Genomic DNA, 23,572 nt, shown 5'->3' with positions numbered 1-23,572 from the left:
CAAGCACACCAGCACCTATACACAACCATTATTTAGGGGAGTGTTACATTCCCTCCCCCCTATTAATGTGCTCACTTGGCACCCATCACTTAGCGGGCACTCTTTGCATACCCCCTCTTACTGGGCACATTTGGCACCAGCAACCCCTTCTTTCTGGACACAATTGGAGCACTGTGCAGACTTGGCACCCCTCACTCCTCTTCTGTGCAAAACTCCCTTACTAGGCACATTTAGCACCCTCCTCCCCCTTACCAGGAAGACCTAACCCCCCCAACACACACTCCCTCGCCAGGTAGACCTGGTATCTCACCACCCACTTGCCAAGCAGACCTAGCACCCTCCATCTCACTGCCAGGCAGACCAAGCACCAGTCCACCCCCTTGCCAGCCAGATCTAGCCAGGCAAATCAAGCATCAAGTTCCTTTTACTGTCAGCCTGTAGGTGCTGACCGCATCCACTCCTCGTTGTCCCGCTGCTTTGCTGCCACATCCTCCTCTCATGGGGTCCCGCTTCCACTCGCTAGCTAGCCATATAGCACGGACGCCCCGGAATACCACCACTCAGCCCCGAGTCCCGTCACTGCTTTTGGCCCCGCCCAGCGGTTAACGTCGAAAAGGTCCTTCCGGGGAATCTAGTCTTTGCTGCCAGGGTTTACATAATACAGCACTATCCGGAGGAAAAGGAGGAAGCAGGAAGCTGCCGGGTAACAGCACTGACCAGAGAAACAACAGGAGGACAGAGGCATCAGCAGACGGGAGTCTTATAAAGTGCAGGGGCCCCGCTGAGAGAATAGTTAGGGCCACATGTAACAACCGAGGTCGTATTTCCGATGTGAACGGTTACAGTAATTCCTAGCAAGGGGTCACCTGGTGGTAATAGCCTGAGCAGGTCCGGGTCACCTGGAAAGCTCCTGTCCTCCTGTGTGGGTGATCTGTAAGATAGCTGCTGCCCCTCGGTGTGAGTAGCGGCTGTGCCCAGCACTGTGTGGTACAATGTGAGTGGCTTGGCCTGGTGTTAGCCATTGTCCTGTATCCCTGGCAGAAGCTATATTTGCACTAGGAAGGGGGCAGCACATCGGTCCCGCTGGCAGGGCTCAGGCCGGGCATCCCTGCATACAGCTGCAGGATTATGGGCTCTGAGAGCAGCTCTCTGAGGGGATTTACCCTCCAGGATCCGCCATGGACCCAGCCGTCCGGGCTCACCATGTATCCGGCTCTCCTCCAGGATGGACGCCTGGCCTCCGTTTTCGTTTATCAGCCGGAGAACCAGGAGATGGTGGATAAGGCTGCCAAGGTATGAGCACCAGCGGCGTCATGTCATTCGGGGGGGGGGGATAAAGCTATAGTATAATGTGTATCCAGGATGTCCCATTCCCCGTGTGCTACATGTCACCTGGATGTGCAGATCACAGAATACACCTGCTCAGAGGCTCGCACAGGTAATAGCCTGTTACATAGGGCCTGATTCAGAGACGGTCGCATTGCTGATGTATTCGCAAATGGTCGATTATTCTTTTACTGTGCATGTTCTGCGATGGTCCTGCGACAGCGGCTGCAGTGAGGATTTATTTGCAAAGTGATCGACAGACCATTAGTAGGCAGCAATGAGAGGGTGGCGATACAAATGCAGGCATGTCACAACCTGTTTGGGGAGGGGGGCAGGACAGTTTATGACTGTAATCCCATTCGCCAGTGGTTCCCAAACTGTGCGCCGCAGCACCCTGTTGTGCCTCGGGACACTTGCAGGGGTGCCTCAGGTTGGTGGTCCAGCACCAAATCAAATTATTTATGGTCAATGTAATGTAAATATGTGGACAAACAGAAGCGCAACCTGTACATCACCACATAACTGACCCTAAGGATGACAGGTAAGCACAAATTACTTCACTTTACTACATACTACATTATTTTCTGAATTTCTCGATAACAATCTATTGGCTTTGGGGTGCCATGAAAACAATACTGATACTCTAGGGCGCCATGATTCAAAAAGTTTACGAACCACTGCCATACGCAGTAATTATGGCTCTGGTGTATTACTGTCTATGGCCATTCTGCACGATCATAGATTTACTCAGCAGTTAAATGATCGAACATGTGCGTCCGATGGTTGCATCTTCGTGCACAAGCAGTAGATCTGAGACGCTGACTGTGGGCATCTTGGTAAAAATACCAGCAGCTGCTATATTTGCATTTTCTATGCACAGCCACTGTGTATGGGATTGCAGCTACAACAGCATTTGCGGCCATCTCTGAATCATGCCCATAGTACAGTAAACCTGCAGGATTGGGAAGCCAGTGAAAAAATCATTTCTGTTTCCCAGGTGTGTGCCGCTGAGGGAGATACTTTCTCTACATTAATTCAGCATGTTTTCCCTCTGCATAAAAGGTGGGAAAAGCAGCATAACTAGGTGTTTAGTAAATGCGTGGCAACTTTAACTATAAATTTGCTTTGTTAATATTTTGATATCATGTTGTGTTGGTCTATCTGGGAGAAACTGTATTTGTGGCATTTGAAAAAGCTTGTTGCCCCCTATGAAAGTGCTTCCCTTGTGGTTGTAGTCTTGTGAAGTCACTGTTGTAGTACTTTTTGTCTCAATAAACTCCACAGTCCATTTTCAAGTCCTCATGTTATCCTACTCCACACAGGATCACAGCAGTATTGATAACAGAGATTTGCATATATTCACAGTGAACCTGGAAATTAACACTGTCAGTGCCTGCCTATGCATAATGAAACCCCGTGAATATCGCTTGCATGCTGAGGGGCCTACATATCCTAAATAATTTGCAGCAAATTACCCGAAAACATCTGCAAATATTAAATGCCCCCCAATTCTACTATGGAAGGATCGCATATGATATCTCTGATATCTGCTGCAGTCCTTGCATTTCTGACAGCAGTCTCAACCCCCATAGTTTTCTATGGGGGATGTGATGCTGTCAGATTTACCATGCTCCGGAATGCGAAGATGGCGCTAGACGCTGCAGCCTAGACTACACTTTGCAAAATTTACTCCCCAGCAATGGCCGTCACACGTGTCGTCAGTAGACTGTGTATACGCAGATGTTCCATTAGAGGAGTGAAGAGACCGCTAATGTAGTATTTTCTCTCTAAGCACATTGCAGAGACGGGTTCCTTTCTGAGCCCCTGTCCCTGCATTTGCTATTTCATATATTCCGGTGGTATAATCGCACTGCAATGTGATTTTGGGCGCTAATATCATGCCCAGATCGCATTGAGTATTTTATAACTGGGTCCCTGAGTACTGTAACTGCTTCTCAGTATAATATAGGAGAAGCACTATCACTCCCATGTATAGTGGAAGCAGAAATGCTGCTTAAGTGCCGGGTGAGATGCCTTTTTCTGGCTTAGCATGGCACAAACAGCCTTGTGGCCTGGCACTTTAGTTGGAGAATTCCGGTTAGCGCGTCTAAACACCTAGCTTTATGCACTGTAACCGGCATTCTTCGATTTAAGTGGTTTTAGTTGGCTTTACAGCGTAGTAATTAAATAGCTCTGGGATCTCCTTCCTGGGGCTATTCAGCATCATGCTGAATTGAATCACCCTCATTGTATCTGCTTGCATATAGCTTTGTGTCATGTATTGCAAATACTTACATTTTTAATGGAGCTAATAAAGTAACTTGTAGGCCAGCTAAGACACTCTTGCTTAAACAATAAAAATAAGTCTAGGCAATATTGATCGTATTATTTTATGATGTGTCTGCAGGGTGTAGTCAAAATTATATACATTTTGGTAACCAGACAACCAAGCACGGAAGCCTGCTTTAGGTATAAACAAATGGAATGAGATTGAACCCCTTCTGTTTCTGTACGATGACTTCATCAGCCAGTGTCCAACGTCATTCCCTACCATCCAAGTGGGCAAAGAGGTGGAATAAATTGTTGTGGTGAGCGAATCGAGCCTGCAAGGGGCCAAGTTTTTATTTTCCTGGAAAGTGTGGGCAGAAACCTCCACTTCCGCCCTCTCCCATGTCACTTCCAGGTACGACTACTGAAGGGGTTTTATACTCTTCCATAAACAAATAGATGCTTTGACATGGAATCTATTATCTGGAATAGTTGGGTTTGCAGGATTTGCTTGTTATGATGACTAAAAAACATTTTTGTGGCCTGTACGTTTGGCATCAGCACCCCAGGATTTGCCTATGTCTTGACACGAGTAACCCAGTATCAGTCCAAACCAAGCATTATTATTGTCATCTCTAACGAGGTTGAAGTTTATTTTGAGAATTAATAAGGTACCATTTAATTATTCACATGATTTATCTTTGCAATAAAGGAATTTAAATATGTCAGCACTTTTGGGCATGGTCGTCTTGTGTTTTTTAGGGTTAGGTGCTGATCACAGAGAAGGGCACTTTTGTTTTTTAATTTTGCAGGGCACATTTTATCTACACGTACCAAAGTCTCACTCCCCCAAAAAGGGATGTAGCCTATTGGCACGCCCCCATTTCTATCATTCTGGGGTCGTGCCCTGCATTTGACCACCCCACATTCAGACCACCAAATCCAGCTTTCTACATCAGGGTCCATAGGGTATCCACAGGATACCTTTGGGGTATAGGTGATGACGTCAGGCATCGGGCACCATAGAGTTAAGCTTTCAGCCTCCCAGGATGCACTAGGGTCCCCCTCCTATACCCCGCCCCCGAGCCAAGGCATCTCAGTTTCGTTTGGTGCCCGGCCGGAGTCGGATGCACCTGTTAGAGGGGGGCTAAGGATAGCCCCTGAAGATTTCTTCAAAGCAGCTGTGGCTGCTCATCTGGATGTACAGCATGGACAGTCAGTACTGACGTCCATGCTGTCTTCCCTACACCCCCGCCGGTACCAGAACGCCAGTACTGATCCGGGCAGATGTTTGGGACCATGGCCGGATCCAAGGGGGCAGCAGGTAGCGTTCCCGCTAGGCTGTTTTAGCGGGGCGCGGCGCCCTGCCCTCCTTCTGGAGGGCAAAAAGCACCCTGCCCTCCAGGAGGAGGGCAAAAAGCGCCCTGCCCTCACAGCCTGCGGGAGCCGTTCTCACCCGCATGCGCCCGGCATCTATTCTCCCTGTCTGCAGGGCTTGGGGGCTGCCCGGCGTGTCCGTAAGTGCCGGGCACGCCCCCAAGTGTGATGAAAAGGGGACTCGTCTTATAGACACGCTCCCTTTTCAGATGACCACGCCCCCTTCTCGGACGCACGCACGCGCGCGCGGCATGCCCTCTCTAGCTCCGGCGCCCTGCCTCCCGCCGGAGCTAGAAGGAACACTAAGCAGGTAAGCAGCGGGGTCCCGCGGTGGGACCCTGCTGAAACATGGTCCAGAGTCCCCAGGCAGGGGGCTCCGTGGGGACTGGCTGCAGCGTGGAGCCAGGTACCTAACCTGCGCTTCCACTACCCCCCTGGGACAGCGGACCGCGGCTGAGCGGTAGCGCTGCGGCGTCCAGGGGTTAAATGCATGCCAGGGGAGCACGCCTTCCCTGTAACACAGCTGGCGCCTCCCCCGCTGCACACAGCCCTCTCTGCTCTGCTGACTGGCCCTGTAGCAGCGCTCCTCCCCCAGGCTGGCCTCCTCTCTGCTTCTCGGTGGCCATCTTTACTGGAAGCATGGTGAGCGTTGCTGGACACTGAAGATCGGTGGCATCGCGGTCTGGGTCCCCCGGCATACCTCTCCTCTGTTGGCTTAAGGTCTGTGTATGCAGCGCTGTGTCCTACCAGGCTCTGTGTCTGCGTAGTTGAGAATCAGTTCTGATAGTGCAGGAGTTGATTTCTTTGCATTGCATGTGACTTCTGCTAGCGTCTGCTGCCTGTACTTTCACTTTCTACTGTCAGCCATTTCACTGTCCCTGACCTTTTTCTGCTAGAGCCCTTATGGTGCGGTGATTGCAGGGTGGTCTCACACTGTACTAACAAGTATCAGTGAGTGGGATCACATACTTATCATCATGTCTGAGAGTGACTTTCCTCTTCAGCTTATGTGTACTACATGTAAGTTACCAATAGCGGGGGGGCTATGTCGGCAGTGTTATTTATTGGCGCGGCCAATTGCTGTCGCGGCTCCGGTACAAGAGCCGCCCTGGGCTTGTTTCGCCAAAGCGCTTACAACCCTCGTGGGCCAGTTAGCTCCGCAGCCTGCGTTCTCACAGATGGGATTGTCCCAGCAGTCAGTGGTGTCGTCACCCATGCAGGGTTTCCCGAGACAATTGATGGTACCCCACAGTCTCCCTATTTCCCCTCCCCAAGTCTCTCAGGAGCCTGCGTGGGTTAATTCACTGACAAGTTCTGTACAGCACTTGTCGGACGTGTTACAAGGGGAGTCTGTGTTGAGGCCACATAAGCGGCTCCTTATGAGGATGACGACGTGACGTCTGATGATGGGGAGGTTCTGGATCTTTCTGACCAGGAACCTCTCCGTACTAAAGAATCGGACGCTAGGTACAAGGTGTATATTCCTGGACTTATTCGGGCAGTACGCACAGCTTTAGTGATTGAGAATGAAGATACTCCGGTGTCCAAGTCTAAATATGCCTTTTTTAAGGATATTAAGGCTGACGCCACAGTGTTTCCTCTTTCGGGTGAGTTAATGGACCATTTAGAGGAGGCGTGGAAACATCCAGGCAAACGGTATCAGCCTCAGAGACGCTTGGCGGTGGCTTATCCGTTTGCGGATAATTATTTTTCTAAGTGGGAATCCCCTTCACAGGTGGATTCTTAGTGTTCCCTCTAGCTCCGGCGGCAGGCAGGGCGCCGGAGCTAGAGAGGGCAATCTTGTGCGCGCGCTGAAGACGCGCGTGCCCAAAAAGGGGGCGTGGTTATGAAAAGGCGGCGTGTCTATAAGACGCGTCCCCTTTTCGTCATACTTGGGGGCGTGCCCGGTGCATACGGACATGCCGGGCAGCCCCCAAGCGCTGCAGAAAGGGAGAATAGATGCCGGGCGCATGCGCCCGACGTCTATTCTCCGGCGGTGACCGGATCACCGCATGTTTGTCCACCCGCGGGACACTGCGTCCCGCGGGTGAGAACAGCTCCCGCAGGCTGTTAGGGCAGGGTGCTTTTTGCCCTCCAGAAGGAGGGCAGGGCGCCGCGCCCCGCTAAAACAGCCTAGCGGGAACACTAGATTCTCATGTGACACGCCTAGTCTGTAGTGCCACATTGCCCATGCCCTCCATGTCTTCCTTGAAGGATGCTATGGACCGTAAGGTGGAGATCTGCCTAAAGTCCATTTATTCCCTTGCTGGGGGGCCAGCTAGGCCGGCTATGGCCATTTGTTGGGTAGCCAGAGCTATGGAGCGCTGGGCTGATAGTTTGGAGGCGTCTTTCGATTCCGACTGTTCGGCTGAACAGACCGAGTTGATAGGCAATCTCCAGGATTCGGCCACTTATATCAATGAAGCGGCCTTAGATATCAGTACCCTGGCGTCTCGGATTTCTTCTGCAGCTGTAGCTGCTTGTCGCACCTTATGGTTGTGATCTTGGAAGGTGGACGCTGATTCCAAAAAGGGCTTGGAAGCGTTGCCTTTTAATGGAGAAGTCCTATTTGGTCCGGATCTGGACAAAATTGTAGCCACGCTTGGCGGCAGCCAAATCTGCTGCAGTTCCTTCCAGTTCAGGTACGTCGTCCTTTCGGCCTTACAGGGCCCAGGGTAGGCCTAAAGCACAGTCTTTTCCCCGACAGGCTGGCCCCAAAAAATCGGCCAAGCCCCGGAAACAGGCCTGGAGTACCAGACGTCCGGCCCCCAAGCCAGATGACAAGCCTGCGGCCTGACGGTCCAGGTCTCCCTTTGGGGGATCCCAAAGTGGGAGGCCGCCTGCTGCAGTTCGCCCAGTGTTGGTCGGTTACCACGACAGACACTTGGGTTCTTGAGGTGGTTTCTCACGGGTACGCCCTCTCCTTTCGGCACAGGTCCTGTCTCGATTCTTCACCACGGGTCTTCCATCAGCCTCGGAACAAAGCCTTGGAACTGCGGAAGGTTTTGCACACTATGCTCCAGGCTGGAGTTATAGTGCCTGTTCCATTCTCCCAGAGGGGCCAGGGTTTCTATTCCAATTTGTTTTTGGTGCAGAAACCCAATGGGTCGTATCGTCCGAACCTCAATCTCAAAGCACTCAACAAGTCTTTGCGGGTGCCAAGGTTTCGGATGGAGACCCTACGGTCCATCATTCTGGCGCTGGAACCTGGGTATTACATGGTGTCGTTGGACATACAGGACGCTTACCTGCATGTCCCTATTCTTTTACGCCATCAACAGCTCCTCAGGTTTGCAATTCGCAACGACAACTTTCAGTTCCGGGCGTTACCTTTTGGGCTGGCGACAGCACATCGTGTATTCACCAAGGTGATGGCGGTCATGGCGGCTTCCCTGCGGCTGCAGGGAGTCCACATGTTACCGTACTTGGACGACCTTCTGTTGGTGGCGGGATCTCCAGAGCTCCTTCTACGCCACTTGGACCTGAACATTGTGGTACTGCAATGGCACGGCTGGTTGATAAACTGGCAGAAGTCCACCCTGATCCCGTCTCAGAGGATTCTGCACCTCGGAGCCTTATTGGACTCCGGACAGCAAAGGATCTTTGTGACGGGGGAAAACATCTCTGCCTTGCAGTTGAGGGTGCGCGGTTGTCTGCAGAATCGCCGTGTGTGTCTGCACTCGGCGATGAGGTTACTGGGCTCCATGGTGTCAGTATTCGACATGGTGGAATATACCCAGTTTCACTCCAGACTTCTGCAGCAATTGATCCTGTCCAAATGGAATGGACTGCCTCAGAGTCTAAAATCCCAGACGATGGTGCTCACTCCGGAGGTGCGCCTCTCCCTAGCCTGGTGGTTGCAGACGACCCATCTCAACAAGGGTCATCCGTTTTGGGTGGCGAATTGGGTCCTGTTGACAACGGACGCCAGTCTTCGGGGCTGGGGAGCAGTCACGGGTCTACACTTGTTCCAGGGCAGGTGGACTCGGGCGGAAGCAGAGCTTCCAATAAACATCTTGGAGCTCTGCGCGGTTTTCAATGCTCTCCAGCAGGCACATCGGGTTCTCCAAGGTCACCCAGTGCAGGTCCAGTCAGACAACGCTACCACCGTGGCCTACATAAATCGGCAAGGAGGAACCCGAAGTCGGGCGGCTCTCGTAGAGGTGTCCCGAATCCTGCTTTGGGCGGAGCGCAATCTCCCGGCCATATCAGCAGTATTCATCCCGGGGGTCCTAAACTGGGAGGCTGACTTTCTCAGTCGCCAGGACGTTCATCCGGGGGAATGGTCTCTGCACCAGGACGTCTTTCAACTTCTGGTGGACAGGTGGGGTCTTCCAGAGATCGACCTCATGGCGTCACGGCATGTTGCCTGTGTACGGGTCTCGCACAAGAGACGAAAATGCGTGTCTGGTGGATGCTCTGTCCATCCGGTGGACGTTCCGGCTTGCTTATCGGTTTCCTCCGTTTTCCCTTCTTCCACGGGTAATCCGGAAATTCAAACAGGACGGTGGGACGCTCCTGTTGATAGCTCCCGCGTGGCCCCGGAGGCACTGGTTCTCAGACCTCCAGGGACTGTCCGTGGACATTCCTCTGCGGTTGCCGTTACGCCCGGACCTCCTGTCGCAGGGTCCTTGTCTTCACCCAGACCTCTCTGATGGTGCAGGTGTATGCCCTATCCGTCTGGTTCCATCGTAGGATTGCTGCAATCCCTGATGTGCGCACCTTTATGCAAGGTGTTCTCAGAATTCAGCCACCTTTTGTTCCACCAGTGGCGCCTTGGGATTTAGCTGTGGTCCTGAGGGCTCTCCAGGGACCGCCGTTTGAACCACTGGGCTCAGTGAACCTCAAATGGCTGACAGCTAAAACAATTTTCCTTCTGGCCATTGCTTCGGCCAGACTTGTTTCTGACTTGGGGGCTCTCTCATGTAGACCCCCTTTTCTGATTTTTCACAGGAACAGGGCGGTGCTGCGCACTCATCCTCTTTTCCTTCCTAAAGTTGTTTTCACATCAACAAGGAAATCGTGCCAGCTTTTAACTCCCCTGATCTTTCAGTGGGTGAGGCCACTTTGGACGTTGTGCAGGCCTTAAGGATTTATGTTGACCGCACTTCTTCGTCGGACGCCTTGTTTGTCCTCTATGGCTTCCGTAAAAAGGGTTGGCCTGCTTCAAAGCAAACTTTGGCAGGCTGGAGTCGTATGGCCATTTCTGAAGCTTATCTTCATGAAGGCCTTCCGGTTCCTTCCTCTGTGAGGGCTCATTAAAACTAGGTCTGTGGGTCCTTCGTGGGCTGCTCGACGTGGTGCCTATGTAGTCCAGATCTGCAAGGCTGCCACATGGTCCTCGGTCCATACCTTTTGTGAGGTATTACGTGTTTGACACCTTTGCCTCTCAGGATGCTTCCTTCGGGCGGCGGATTCTCCTTTCAGCACAGGAGCGTCCCCACCCTTAAAGGATACAGCTTTAGGACATCCCCAAGGTATCCTGTGGATACCCTATGGACCCTGATGTAGAAAATATGAGATATGGTAAGAACTTACCCTTGTTATCTCTATTTCTACGAAGTCCATAGGGTTCCACAGGACTCCCGCCCTGTCGCACCTGTGCTGCAGATGGGCTTTACTCTGGTCACCGGTTTTTCCGTCTCCCTCTGGTGAGAATGTGATTCTTGTGTGTGTCCAGATCTTTTTTCTCTCTTCCTTCTCCTCCTCCTCCGGCCTATGGCTTGGTACGTAACTGAGATGCCTTGGCTCGGGGGCGGGGTATAGGAGGGGGACCCTAGTGCATCCTGGGAGGCTGAAAACTTAACTCTATGGTGCCCGATGCCTGACCTCATCACCTATACCCCCAAGGTATCCTGTGGAACCCTATGGACTTCGTAGAAATAGAGATAACAAAGGTAAGTTCTTACCATATCTCATATTTTACCAATACTTAAATTGTTAACTACAGTACCTTGCATGATCTCGTGTACAGTCTCAAACATATAATTTGGGGTTAGAGTAAGGTTGGTCACTCGCAGGGGTGGGCAATAAGCGGCCCTCCAGCTGTTGTTGAACTACAACTCCCAGCATGCTTTGCAACAGTTATTGCTCACCCCTATGCTATGCAATGACTGTGTTCAGCATTACTATATAAACTTTGTGAACACTGTAAACTTGTCAGACACATATTTTACAGTGATAATTCTCATTGTTGTGGACTGTTTACACTCCTTGTCCATATTGGAGGGCTATGGAGTTGTTGTACTCCCCCTGAGCGGCTGTTGTCATTTCTGTCTATACCTGGTCCACGCAGGGGCAGGGCAGAGGAGATCAGAACTGGAAGAGGTGGTGAGTTCTGGAGCAGGTGGCGTTAGTGGGTAACCCTGGGCATGCCATGCAACTGCTGTTTGTTCATCATGAATCCAGACCTAGATCTGGATCTAGTCCTTTGGTAGGGGGGGTACTCGAAAGCTGGAAGAAAGAAGCAGATATCAAGTGGCAGAGATGATGGGGGAGAGGAAGCAGAGAAACGGGACTGGAAAAAGGAAGACTGGATGAGCTGCAGAAGAGGAGGGTACTGCTGGGAAAAGGTAGAGCCGGGATCCAGTAATCTGCTGAGTACAGGTGTTACAGGCTGCAACCTTGTGAGTGGAGATAGTCCAGACTCCAGCGAAATTGAGTGGGATTACCAAGGAGCTCTCCTCTTGTTTTCTGAGTGGTATACAGCCTGCCTTCAGGGGGCTATGTTTTGGCCGGGTACCCGTTTCTCCACTCTGCCTGCTCCCTTCTCTGTCTGTGTGTCGGCTTCCTCCAGGGGAAGTGCAGGGCGCAAACTGGCACTTGCAAGCAGGGCAGGGTGCATATCAACATTTAAGAAATGGGACAGGGCTCACTGCCCCGCTAAAACTGCCTAACGGGAATGCTAGTTGTCCACTTCATGCATAACAAGCAGCACTCCTGTACCCTGTTTTTTCTTTTTCTTTTTTTTTTTTTAAATCCTGCAAAAACACTGCAGATTTTTCATTACTATGTTTGGAAATGCATATGGTCCAGCCTGCTATCAGTTTAGTACTACCCAGTGGTGTAACAGAGTTTGTCTTTGGGGCACCAGGTCTCTGGAGGTTGCAGAGAGGGGGTTATAGGCACCTCCCGAATAGTGGGGCTCTCAGCCGAGAGACCCAGATTTTTGTGAACAAACCAAAACAGCCTTTTACCCTATGTATTCCTGCTGTGCACTTCAACTCCAGCCTATGAGCCTGTAAGGTATGTGGGCATCGACTGTGACATTCCACCACTTGGACCACCCCTTCAAAAATTCAACTTCTTTCTTTTCTTCTAAAATACTGCTTGATTTAAGATTCACATATGTTTCATATAAAAAGTGTTAGTAGACTTCATGACTATAAAGTGTTTGTCACTATTGTGCATTTGAATGTTTTTATAACATTGAATGAAATGTGCCTAGAGGTAACAAAAAATTTCCCATTTACAGTATGTAATGGTGAGGAAGTGTAAAATGGGATGTAGTTACCATCCTGGTGGTCTGGATACCGGCGCTCAGAATACAGGCTCCAGAATCCCAACCGACGGCATCCCTACAGTATTAGGGTTAGCGGGAGGGCTAGGGTTAGGCTGTGGGAAAGGTGGGTTAGGGCGAGGGATAGGGTAGGACACTTGCCTAATTGGGTCGGGATTCTAACTGTCTGTGTACTAACCACCAGCATCCTGACTACCAGGGTCCTGCACCCAACCCTGTGAAACAACCAATCCTTTGTTCTTTTTTTTTTTTTTTTATTTATTGAAAAAGGGCTTTTCTGGTGCCAATGAATGAGGAAAGCATCCACCTCTCATTTATGGATACAATTGTGTGTGTCTTCCCCACATTTTCTAAGGCTTGATCCTAATACTGTGCACACACCTTTAGATTAAAATGTCTGTCAGACCAATTATCTTATGCTGGACATTACCAGATTTTCATCACAACCGGCCAGATTGGACAGATATCTGACAGATAATTGTATAGTGTATGCCCAGCATTACTTGCTGACAACATCTCCAATATTGTTGCCATACACGGGTCAGATTATGGTCACCATATTTGATGCTGTCAGATACTTAAAAATGGCGCACCAATTCTCTGGTCTTTCGGACATGCTGGATGATTTTGCATGTCCAACAGACCAATAATTACTGCTCGGTCACTGCAAAACACTGCTCAGTTCGGCTGATTAATTGAACAGTGTACTGAACTGTATGCCCAGAATTAGATTTTTGTATTGTTGCAGATGTGTAATCTTCATACGAGTTATTACATTTAACACATCCACTACATCACATGTTATAATAACTGTAATTAGAAATGTTATAGCAAATGTGATTATTCACACCTGTCCCAAATGGAGCTTCCATTCTATATTCCCTATTACTTGGAGATAATTGATCAAGTAATGGTCAATTGAAGACAAACTAGGATCAGTTTAGGGTTAATTTAGTCAGAAGTAACCCAAACACCGTTAGAACTTAGAAACTCCACATGGATGTACTCTTGGTCAGTGTCTAGCCCAGATGTTCCCAAACGCGGTCCTCAAGGCTCCCCGACAGTTCAGGTTTTATATGTATCCATGATAAGCACAGGTGATTAAATCAAATTGACCGAGGTACTAATTAAGTCACCTGTGCTCAACCATGGATATCTCTAAAACCTGAACTGTTGGGGAGCCTTGAGGACCACGTTTGGGAACCTCTGGTTTAACCTATGATCCCACTGCTAGCCACTGTGCAACAATGCTGCCCAATGTTGCATAAGGGGAATGCATTTGCTCTGAGGTAGCTAAAGGTTACACTTTAGGAAATTATTATTTTTAAACCATATATTACCCATAATTTAATCATATTGTATTACTATAGGTGCATACACGTAACGATTTTAGTAACCAGCGATTTTCGTTCAGAAAATAGTTTACAAAAATCGTTAGTTACTAAATTAATTAATGATTTTCATGAACGAAAATCGTTATTTTGGACAGTCAGAATGGACGATAAACTACAAACGGGAGTGAGCATGAATGATTATCGTTCACCCCCAAAAAATTAACGATTTTTTAAACGATTTAACGACATCGTTATAGTTAAATTGTTCAAAAAATCGTTACGTCTGTACGCACCTTAAGGATTTACTGTTTCAGGTTTTTCTTAAAGTATTTTATTATTAATTTGTCTTAACAATATCCACACTCTGTTCTTAAAATAGCCAGCTTCATACAGACCAGCCAGGGTGCTACAATGTTACACAGAGGCTCCTATATAGGTGATGTAATTGCCATCTCTTGAGCCTCATTAGCAACGACATACAGCAGGGCATCACTTTTTTTTTTTTTCTTTTTCCATTTGTTTGTTTTTCCCTCAACACACCCTCAGCTACTAAAGGTAATCTGAGTTGATTACCATGAATTATGGTGAGTCTATCAAGTGAGTCTCCATAAAACATAGGAGGGAAAGGGCAAAATGTACTCTTGCATGAGGTTTCCAAGGCTCTTTTTGATCTCTTTTTACCATGTCATAAAGATGTGACTGGTGTGGTGTTTGTAAACTTTGTAATCCAAGCATTGATTACTCATGCGAATTGTGGTTAAAATGTGCCTACGAGTGGCACCGATGCCCTAAAGCCTTTACTGTCATTCTTGTCAACTCTTCCTTTTAAGACAAACTATACTGGGATCTTATACATTCTAATCTTAGTAAAATTTGGAAGGTAACCTTGACCAATTGGTCTATTGTTTGCCCTCAACATTACTCAACCTTCTGATATATTGAATGACTTAAATCTTAAGGTGCCTACACACATAACGATGTGCTCACGTTCCCACGATGTGTACGATTTCCCCCTGAACTCTGCCCGGGAGCTCCCCGGCAGTCGTGGGCACGATTTAGTCTGAAAAGCTGCCAATTTGGCACACAATCTATTGTGCCTCCTAAACTATCCAGTACACTGTGACTTAAATTTTCAGGTCTGCCCTACAGCACGGCAGATCCGAAGATGCGATGTGCGACCTGCGGGGACGCGCATCGCATTGTGATCGTGAGTGGGGACTCGCAATTTACTCTCGATTTGGGCATATTTTACATGATATGTCGTTCTGATGCGTCGGAAACAGCCAGATCGTGTAGGCACCATTACTCGCCAATATTTTTATTCTGCTCTAATGCAAGAAGTACATATTCATACCCGTCATAGGGCTTGCATAGCACAAGGCCAACGCAGGCATATGGTACCAGATTAATCTGTTTGTTATCCCAAAAGCCTCGCCTCCAATGACTTATTTTTTCATGACTTTTGGCAATGCCCAAAAATACAAAGGTTCTTGAACCCATTTCTTTCTTTCCTGAATATAATTTTTCAGTTACAACTTACACCAGACCCCGTTGCATTATTATGTGCTAATTTCACATTCTGGGGCATAGAGACTACCCTCAAACCTCTTACTCCTCTGCTCACTATAATATTGATTACATCAAAAAAGTCATAATTTCAAAATGGATAGCGATCTCTCTGCCCCATCTTAAGCAAGTTACAAAGGCTCTTTTACATACATTATATTTAAAAAGGCAATCTACTTTGCCTGGTATTGAATCAGGAGTTTTGCGCTTCTATAAGAAATGGTGGCCCAATATTGAGACCCTTGAGCCCTATTCTTAGCAACAAATATTAAAATTCATTGAATCCACCAATTGGTACCTATATCATCAACTATAGTTTGCTATGGTGGGGTTTCTCTGTCAGTGATTTTTATTTGATGTAAAATATTGATCCCTTGGAATTACATTACCTTTTTTTAAATGCTAATATGCTTTTAGTGTATCTTAACACATTTACCTTCTGTGTTGTTCTTCCCCCTTCTGTGATTTTCCTGTATGTTTGTGTCACAATTCTCAGGAGAACAATGGTGCTTGCCTGTACTTGGGATTGGCAGAGACCCAGTACAGAGGTGCGGAGTCTAATGTGCCGGTGGTTTTCACCAGGGACCCCCGCAAGGAGGTATGGACTAAGTTGCGCCCGACACGCAGGTCGCGGCCCTCTGTCTGGGTTCCCTCGTACAGGTGCTGGTATACACTGGTGTGTGGAATTAGTACGTCAGGTGGAAGACTTACAAGAGCGGTTGACAATCCTGGTCAGAACCAGCTGAGATGTGCAGTACCAGGGATGAGATAAAGTCAGGTCAAGGAGAATAGCCGAGGTCAGAAACAGTGAACAGACAAGGGACACAGATCAGGTACGTGGGAGTAAGGTATGAGCCTATACTCTTAGCTCTGAATTGTGCTCAGAGACCCCCTTATATAGGCTACAAGTTCAAAATCTGCACCAAACGTGACGTCATGTTTGGTGCGTCTGCCCCTTTAAATTTTTCTCAGGACGGTGTGCGTGTCCCTATGGGAGCCACGGCCGCCTATGTTCTGGACTCCCGCAGGAGGAGGAAGTGATGAGCTGGCACCAAGACTGTCAGCAATGGACGCCAGAGACTGCACGCCCGCTGCCCACCGTTGGCCGGGTCCCCAAGTGACGCCAGACCCGGTAGGTGGCGGCCGGTGTCCAGTGCGCTGCGACAATTTGTCATATTAATATCCTGCATATGTCATCATTGCTTTAGTCTTTGCAATTTTTATAAAAAAAAACAAAACTTTATAATCTCTGAATCTCACAAAATGCCCTATGACATAATTAGTAAACACATATATTACAATAACCCCTGCAAGATCATTTATAATTTTAATATTTACAGAAAAATATTATTTCAGTAATAGTTTGGGTCAGTAATGCTCGGTACATACTTGTCAATATATTGTTTGTTCGATCAAACAATATATCGTGAGAGTGAACAACCGATATGTCTGTGAGCGACGTCGTTCAGACAGATCAGGTCGGCCCTGCAGCACAGCTGATGCACAGATATATCTTTAACATATATCGGCTTCTGCATGTGTGTACTGGTGACCTGCCCGTACACTGGCTGCAGGGACCACTGACATCACAACTGGGCAGGCAAATTTAAATCCCGCCCAGTTGTGATGTCAGGCCAGACATATTGAGCGGCGGATTGGTAAGTGTGTATAGCTTATCAGTCGGCCTCTTGTTATAGTGCGTAACAGCATAAGAAAGATATCCGTTTCAAATCTTACGCGGAAATTTAGTTCCCGGGCTAAGTGCTGGGTAGCTAGCTATTCAATCATTTCTCGTAACTATCCCAGAGGCTGCATTTATCGCTGCTTTTTGCTTGCCCCCTCCTGAGGTGGGAGCAGAAATCCGCGTTAAGTAGGGCTTCAGGGCTGTTCACGATTTCTGAGTCCGTAACTGCATTGCACCTGGCACTTAGCACTGCTTAGTGCAACCAGCTAAATGTCAGTCACAGAAATTAATTGAATATCCCAGTAGCTACATTCCCACAAAAAATTCTTGAATCGCCCCCTATTTGGGCATGATGCTGAATTTAACATACACCTGTTGACAGAGCGTATCTTGCGTATTTTTACACTTTGTATACAAGAATGTGCAATGCATAGTCGTATGCATTTCTATCACGTGTTCACCTACTGAAGAGAGGTAAATGGGCTATAACAGGGTTTCTCACGTAATTACATGTTTTCAAGCGTGTCTTTTCCACCTAGCATAGGCAGGTGCAAATGCCAAGATGACTAGTAGTAAACCAATTGTACTGACTGGACGGGCTCACCGCAAGCTCCATACTGTTCTACATTTGGGCAAATACATACTTTCTACTTCAGGGTCCATAGGGTATCCACAGGATACCTTGGGGTATAGGTGATGACGTCAGTCTTCAGGCACCACAGAGTTAAAGTTTTCAGCCTCCCAGGATGCATCTGGGTCCCTCTCCTATACCCCGCCCCCGGGCCAAGGCATCTCAGTTTCGTCGGTACCTGGCCGGAGTCGGAGGCACTGTGCAGAGGGGGGCTATGAAGAGCCCCTGAAGTTTCTTTTAAAGGCAGCGCTGGCTGCACATCTGGGAGTACAGCATGGACAGTCAGTACTGACGTCCATGCCGTCTCCCCTACACCCCGCCGGTACCAGAACGCCGGTACTGATCCGGGGATGCTGGTAGACATCTGGGGTCACGGCTAGCGGTGTCCCCAGATGTTTTGGACCATGGCCGGATCCAAGGGGATACAGGTAAGCAGCGGGGTCCCGCGGTGGGTCCCCGCTGGTCACATGGTCCTGAGTCCCCAGGCAGGGGGCTCCCTGGGGACTGGCTGCAGCGTGGAGCCAGGCGACCAACCTGCGCTTCCACTACCCCCTGGGACAGCGGGCCGCTGCTGAGCGGCATGCGCTGCGGCGTCCCAGGGGTTAAATGCATGCCAGGGGAGCGCGCTTTCCCTGGCTCACAGCCGGCGCCTCCCCTGCTGCACACAGCCTCTCTGCTCTGCCTGATTGGCCACAGTGTGTCAGCTGTCCTCCCCAGGCCGGCCTCCTTCATCTTCTGCTCCTCGGTGGCCATCTTTAAAGCATGGTGAACACTGCTGGAAGCCTGTGAGCGGTGGCATTGCGGTCTGGGTCCCCCAGCATACCTCTCCTCTGTTTGTCACAGGTCAGTGTATGCAGCGCTGAGTCCTACCAGCCTGAGGGTCTGAGTAGTTGAGCATCAGCGCTAATAGTGCAGGGATTTGTTTCTTCTGCATTGTATGTGACTGAACTGCTAGCCTGCTGTCTGTACTTTCACTTTCTACTGTCAGCTTTATTACTGTCCCTGATCTTGCTCTGCTCAAAGCCCTTGCGGTGCGCGGTGTGCAGGGTGTTATTCACACTATACCAATACGTATAGGTGTGAGTGTCACATACTTACCATCATGTCTGAGACTGATTTTCCTCTCCAGCTCATGTGTACTAAATGTAAGGTACCAATAGCGGAGGGGGAGGGTAACGCGGAGGGGTTATGCCCCCAGTGCCTGGCACTGTCACGGCCGATTATGGTCACGGTCCCGGTACAGGAACCTCCCTGGGCTTGTTTCGCTAAGGCGCTTACAACCCTTGTGGGCCAGCTAGCTCCGCCACCTGCGTTTACCCAGACGGGTTTGTCCCAGCAGTCAGTGGTGACGTCACCAATGCGGGAGTTCCCGAGACAATTGATGGTACCCCACAGTCTCCCTGTCCCTTCCCAGGTTTCTCCGGAGCCTGCGTGGGTTAATACTCTTAACTACATCGGTTCAGCATTTGTCCGATGTTTTACAGGGGGAGTCTGTGTTGCGGCCTCATAACGGCCGGTGGCGTCTTTATCTGCTCCTTATGGGGATGACGATGAGACGTCAGATCATGGGGAGATTCTGGATCTATCTGACCAAGAACCTCTCCGTACCAAAGAGCCGGACGCTAAGTCCAAGGTGTATATCCCTGGTCTTATTCGAGCGGTCCGCTCGGCTTTAGTTATTGAGGATATTGATCCTTTGGTGGCCACATTCATATATGCCTTTTTAAGGATATTAAGGGTGAGGCTACGGTGTTCCCTCTTTCTGATCAATTAGTGGATCATTTAGAGGAGGCGTGGAAAAATCCAGGTAAACTGTTTCAGCCCCAGAGACGCTTAGCCGTGGCTTATCCGTTTGCGGTCAATTATTTTTCTAAGCGGGAATCCCCTACGCAAGTGGATTCACATGTCACACGCCTAGTCAAAAGTGCCACATTGCCTATGCCTTCGATGTCATCCTTGAAGGATGTCACTGACCGCAAGGTGGAGATCTGCCTCAAAGCCGTTTATTCCCTTGCAGGGAAGCATCCAGACTGGCTCTGGCCGTGTGTTTTGTAGCCAGAGCTATGGAGCGCTGGGCGGATAATTTGGAGGCGTCTTTGGACTCTGACTGTTCGGCTGAACAGACCGAGTTGGTGGGCAATCTCCGAGACTCGGCCACTTACATTAATGAAGCGGCCTTAGATATTTGTATGCTCACCTCTAGGATCTCCTCTGCAGCCGTGGCTGCTCGTCGCACCTTATGGTTGCGTTCTTGGAAAGCGGACGCGGATTCCAAAAAGGGATTAGAAGGTCTGGACAGGTACTATTTGGTCCAGATCTGGACAAAATTGTAGTTACGTTGGCAGCAGCAAAATCTGCATGTCTTCTGTCTGCTACGATTCTTTCTAGTGCTGGTGGGTCGTCCTTTTGGCCTCACAGGGCCCAAGGTAGGCCTAAAGTACAGTCCTGTCCACGGCAGGCTGGGGCCAAGAAATTGTCCAAGCCCAAGAATCAGGTCTGGAGTACCAGATGTCCGGCTCCTAGGTCAGATAACAAACCTGCGGCCTGACGGTCCAAGCCTCCTTTTGGGGGACCCCAAAGTGGGGGGGCGCCTGCTTCAGTTCGCCCGGTGCTGGTCGCAGTGCATGTTCCAATTTCCCAGAGGGGCCTGGGTTTCTATTCCATTCTATTTTTGGTGCAGAAACCCAATGGGTCTTACCGTTCAATACTAAACCTAAAGGCCCTCAGCAAGTCCTTGAGGGTGCCTCTGTTTCGGATGGAGACCCTGCGGTCCATTATTCTGGGGACTACATGGTGTCATTGGACATCCAGGACGCTTACCTGCATGTCCCTATTCTTTTGCGCCATCAGCAGTTCCTCAGATTGGCAATCTGCAACGAACATTTCCAGTTCCGGGCACTGCCTTTTGGCCTGGTGACTGCTCCACGGGTATTCACCAAGGTCATGGCGGTCATGGCGGCTCTCCTGCGGACGCAGGGAGTCCGACTGTTGCCTTATCTGGACGACCTCCTGTTGATAGCGGGGTCTCCAGAGTTTCTTTTACACCATCTGGATCTGACGATTGCGGTACTGCAACGTCACGGCTGGTTGACAAACTGGCAGAGGTCCACTCTCACCCCGTCTCAGAGGATCCTGCACCTCGGGGCCTTATTGGACTCCAGGCAGCAGTGGATCTTTGTGACGGAAGAAAAGATCCTTGCTTTGTAGTTGAGGGTGCGCAGTTGTCTGCAGTGTCGTCGAGTGTCGACACACTTGGCAAAGAGATTATTGGGCTCAATGGTGTCGGTATTCGACATGGTGGAGTACGCCCAATTTCACTCCAAACCTCTGCTGCTATTGATCCGGTCCAGATGGAATGGATTGCCTCAGTGTCTCAAGTCCCAGACGATGGGGCTCACTCCGGATGTTCGCCTGTCTCTAACCTGGTGTTTGCAGACGCCCGTTCTGGGTGGCGAACTGGGTCCTGTTAACAACGGACGCCAGTCTCCGGTGCTGGGGAGCTGTCACGGGTCCACACTTGTTTCAGGGCAGGTGGACTCGGGCGGTAGCGGAGCTTCCAATAAACATTTTGGAGCTCCATGCGGTGTCAAGAGCTCTCCAGCGGGCACAGCCGGTTCTCCAGGGTCACCCTGTGCAGGTCCCATCGGACAACGCCACCACGGTGGCCTATTTAAACCAGCAAGGAGGAACCGGGAGAGTGGTCTTTATACCAGGACGTCTTTCGGAGTCTGGTGGACAAGTGGGGTCTTCCAGAGATAGACCTCATGGCGTCCCGGCACAACAACAAGTTGCCGGTGTACGGGTCTCGAACATGAGACGAAAAGGCGTCTCTGGTGTATGCCCTGTCCGTCTAGTAGATGTTCCAGTTTGCCTACCTTTTCCCCCCGTTTTCCCTTCTTCCGCGGGTATTACGGAAATTCAAATCAAGAAGGAGGTACGCTACTGTTGATAGCTTCCGAGTGGCCCAGACGGCACTGGTTCTCCGACCTCCAGAGTCTGTCAGTAGACGTTCCTCTGAGGTTACCATTACGACCGAATCTGCTGTCATAGGGTCCTTGTCTTCACCCGGACCTGACTCGGTGTGGCTGTTGAAACGGTCATGCTAAGGTCCAGAGGGTTTTTCTAGCTCCGTGGTGCAAACCATACTAAGAGCTTGTAAACCTTCCTCGGCAAGAATCTACCATCGTGTGTGGCATACTTTCTTCCGGTGATGTAGACCTAGAGGTTATTCCCTTAGGGAGTTCCGCCTGTCTAGGGTGTTGGCTTTCCTACAGGCTGGACTGGATCATGGGCTTCGCCTGGCTTCTCTGAAAGTGCAGGTGTCTGCCCTGTCAGTCTGGTTTCATCGTAGGATTGCTGCGCTCTCTGATGTGCACACCTTTATGCGAGGTGTTCTTCGCATTCAGCCACCTTTTGTTCCACCGGTGGCGCCTTGGAATTGGGCTGTGGTCCTGAGAGTTCTCTAGGGACCGCCGTTTGAACCACTGGACTCAGTGGACTTTAAATGGCTTACAGCTGAAACCATATTCCTTCTGGCCATTGCCAGACGGATGTCGGATTTAGGGGTTCTCTCTTGTAGACCCCCTTTTCTGAATTTTCATAGGAATAGGGCGGTGCTTCGCACTCGTCCGGGATTCCTTCCCGAAGTGGTATCCAGTTTTCACATCAATGAAGAAATTGTTGTGCCGGCTTTCAATTCACCTGGACTTTCAATGGGTGACGCCACTTGGGATGTTGTGCGGGCATTGAGAATTTATGTTGACCGCACTTCTTCTTTTAGGAAGTCGGACGCCTTGTTTGTCCTCTATGGCTTCCGTAAAAAGGGTTGGCCTGCTTCAAAGTAGACTTTGGCAGGCTGGATTCGTATGGCAATTTCAGAAGCTTATCTTCATGAAGGTCTTCCAGTTCCCTCCTTGGTGAGGGCTCATTCCACTAGGTCTGTGGGTCCTTCGTTTGCAGCTAGACGTGGTGCCTCTGCAGTTCAGATCTGCAAGGCTGCTACGTAGTCTTCTGTCAATACCTTTGTGAGGTATTACGCTTTTGACATCTTTGCCTCTCAGGATGCTTCCTTCGGGCGGCGGATTCTCCTCTCAGCACAGGAGCGTCCCCACCCTTAAAGGATACTGCTTTGGGACATCCCCAAGGTATCCTGTGGATACCCTATGGACCCTGAAGTAGAAAATATGAGATATGGTAAGAACTTACCCTTGTTATCTCTATTTCTACGAAGTCCATAGGGTTCCACAGGACTCCCGCCCTGTCGCACCTGTACTGCAGATGGGCTTTATTCTGGTCACCGTTTTTTCCGTCTCCCTATGGTGAGAATGTGATTCTTGTGAGTGTCCAGATTTTTTTTTTTTTTTTTTTCTTCTCTCTCTTTCTTCTCCTCCTCCGGCCTATGGCTTGTGACGTAACTGAGATGCCTTGGCCCGGGGGCGGGGTATAGGAGAGGGACCCAGATGCATCCTGGGAGGCTGAAAACTTTAACTCTGTGGTGCCTGAAGACTGACGTCATCACCTATACCCCAAGGTATCCTGTGGAACCCTATGGACTTCGTAGAAATAGAGATAACAAGGGTAAGTTCTTACCATATCTCATATTTTTTTTTTCACATGCACACAATGCAGGAACACATGCTCCTGATTTCCGTCCAAGTCATTAATAGCCGAATACTGCCCCATGTATTATGAATTCCTTTTTTCAGTAGAAGTTTGGCAAATTTTGGGCATGGATGGGTAAGTGCAAATAGGTGTTACTTTTGCAGATCAGTTTGGGTAACGGCAATCCTCGTTGCGTTGTATTCCATGAACAGAGACCGTTTTCAGATTATGATTTTCTGGCATCATATAGTCAATGTACAACATTT

General features: G+C 49.5%; 1 protein-coding gene across 1 annotated transcript in view; it reads left to right on the top strand.

The window, feature by feature from the left end:
• The first annotated feature begins 557 nt into the window (after positions 1–557).
• The window catches only part of SCYL3 (SCY1 like pseudokinase 3), a 121,177-nt gene continuing 98,162 nt past the window's right edge, over positions 558–23,572 (top strand). The window contains exon 1 of the mRNA XM_088460531.1: positions 558–1,293. Within this exon, the coding sequence (XP_088316657.1) occupies positions 1,129–1,293 (165 nt within the window). The 5' untranslated portion in view covers positions 558–1,128. The remainder of the gene's footprint in view (positions 1,294–23,572) is intronic.

The sequence above is a fragment of the Taudactylus pleione genome, unplaced genomic scaffold (assembly GCF_031769625.1).
Source record: "Taudactylus pleione unplaced genomic scaffold, aTauple2 ptg000048l, whole genome shotgun sequence".
NCBI lineage: Eukaryota > Metazoa > Chordata > Amphibia > Anura > Myobatrachidae > Taudactylus > Taudactylus pleione.
The sequence above is the reverse complement of the archived record's forward strand: the minus strand, read 5'-3'. Positions and strand labels throughout refer to the sequence as shown.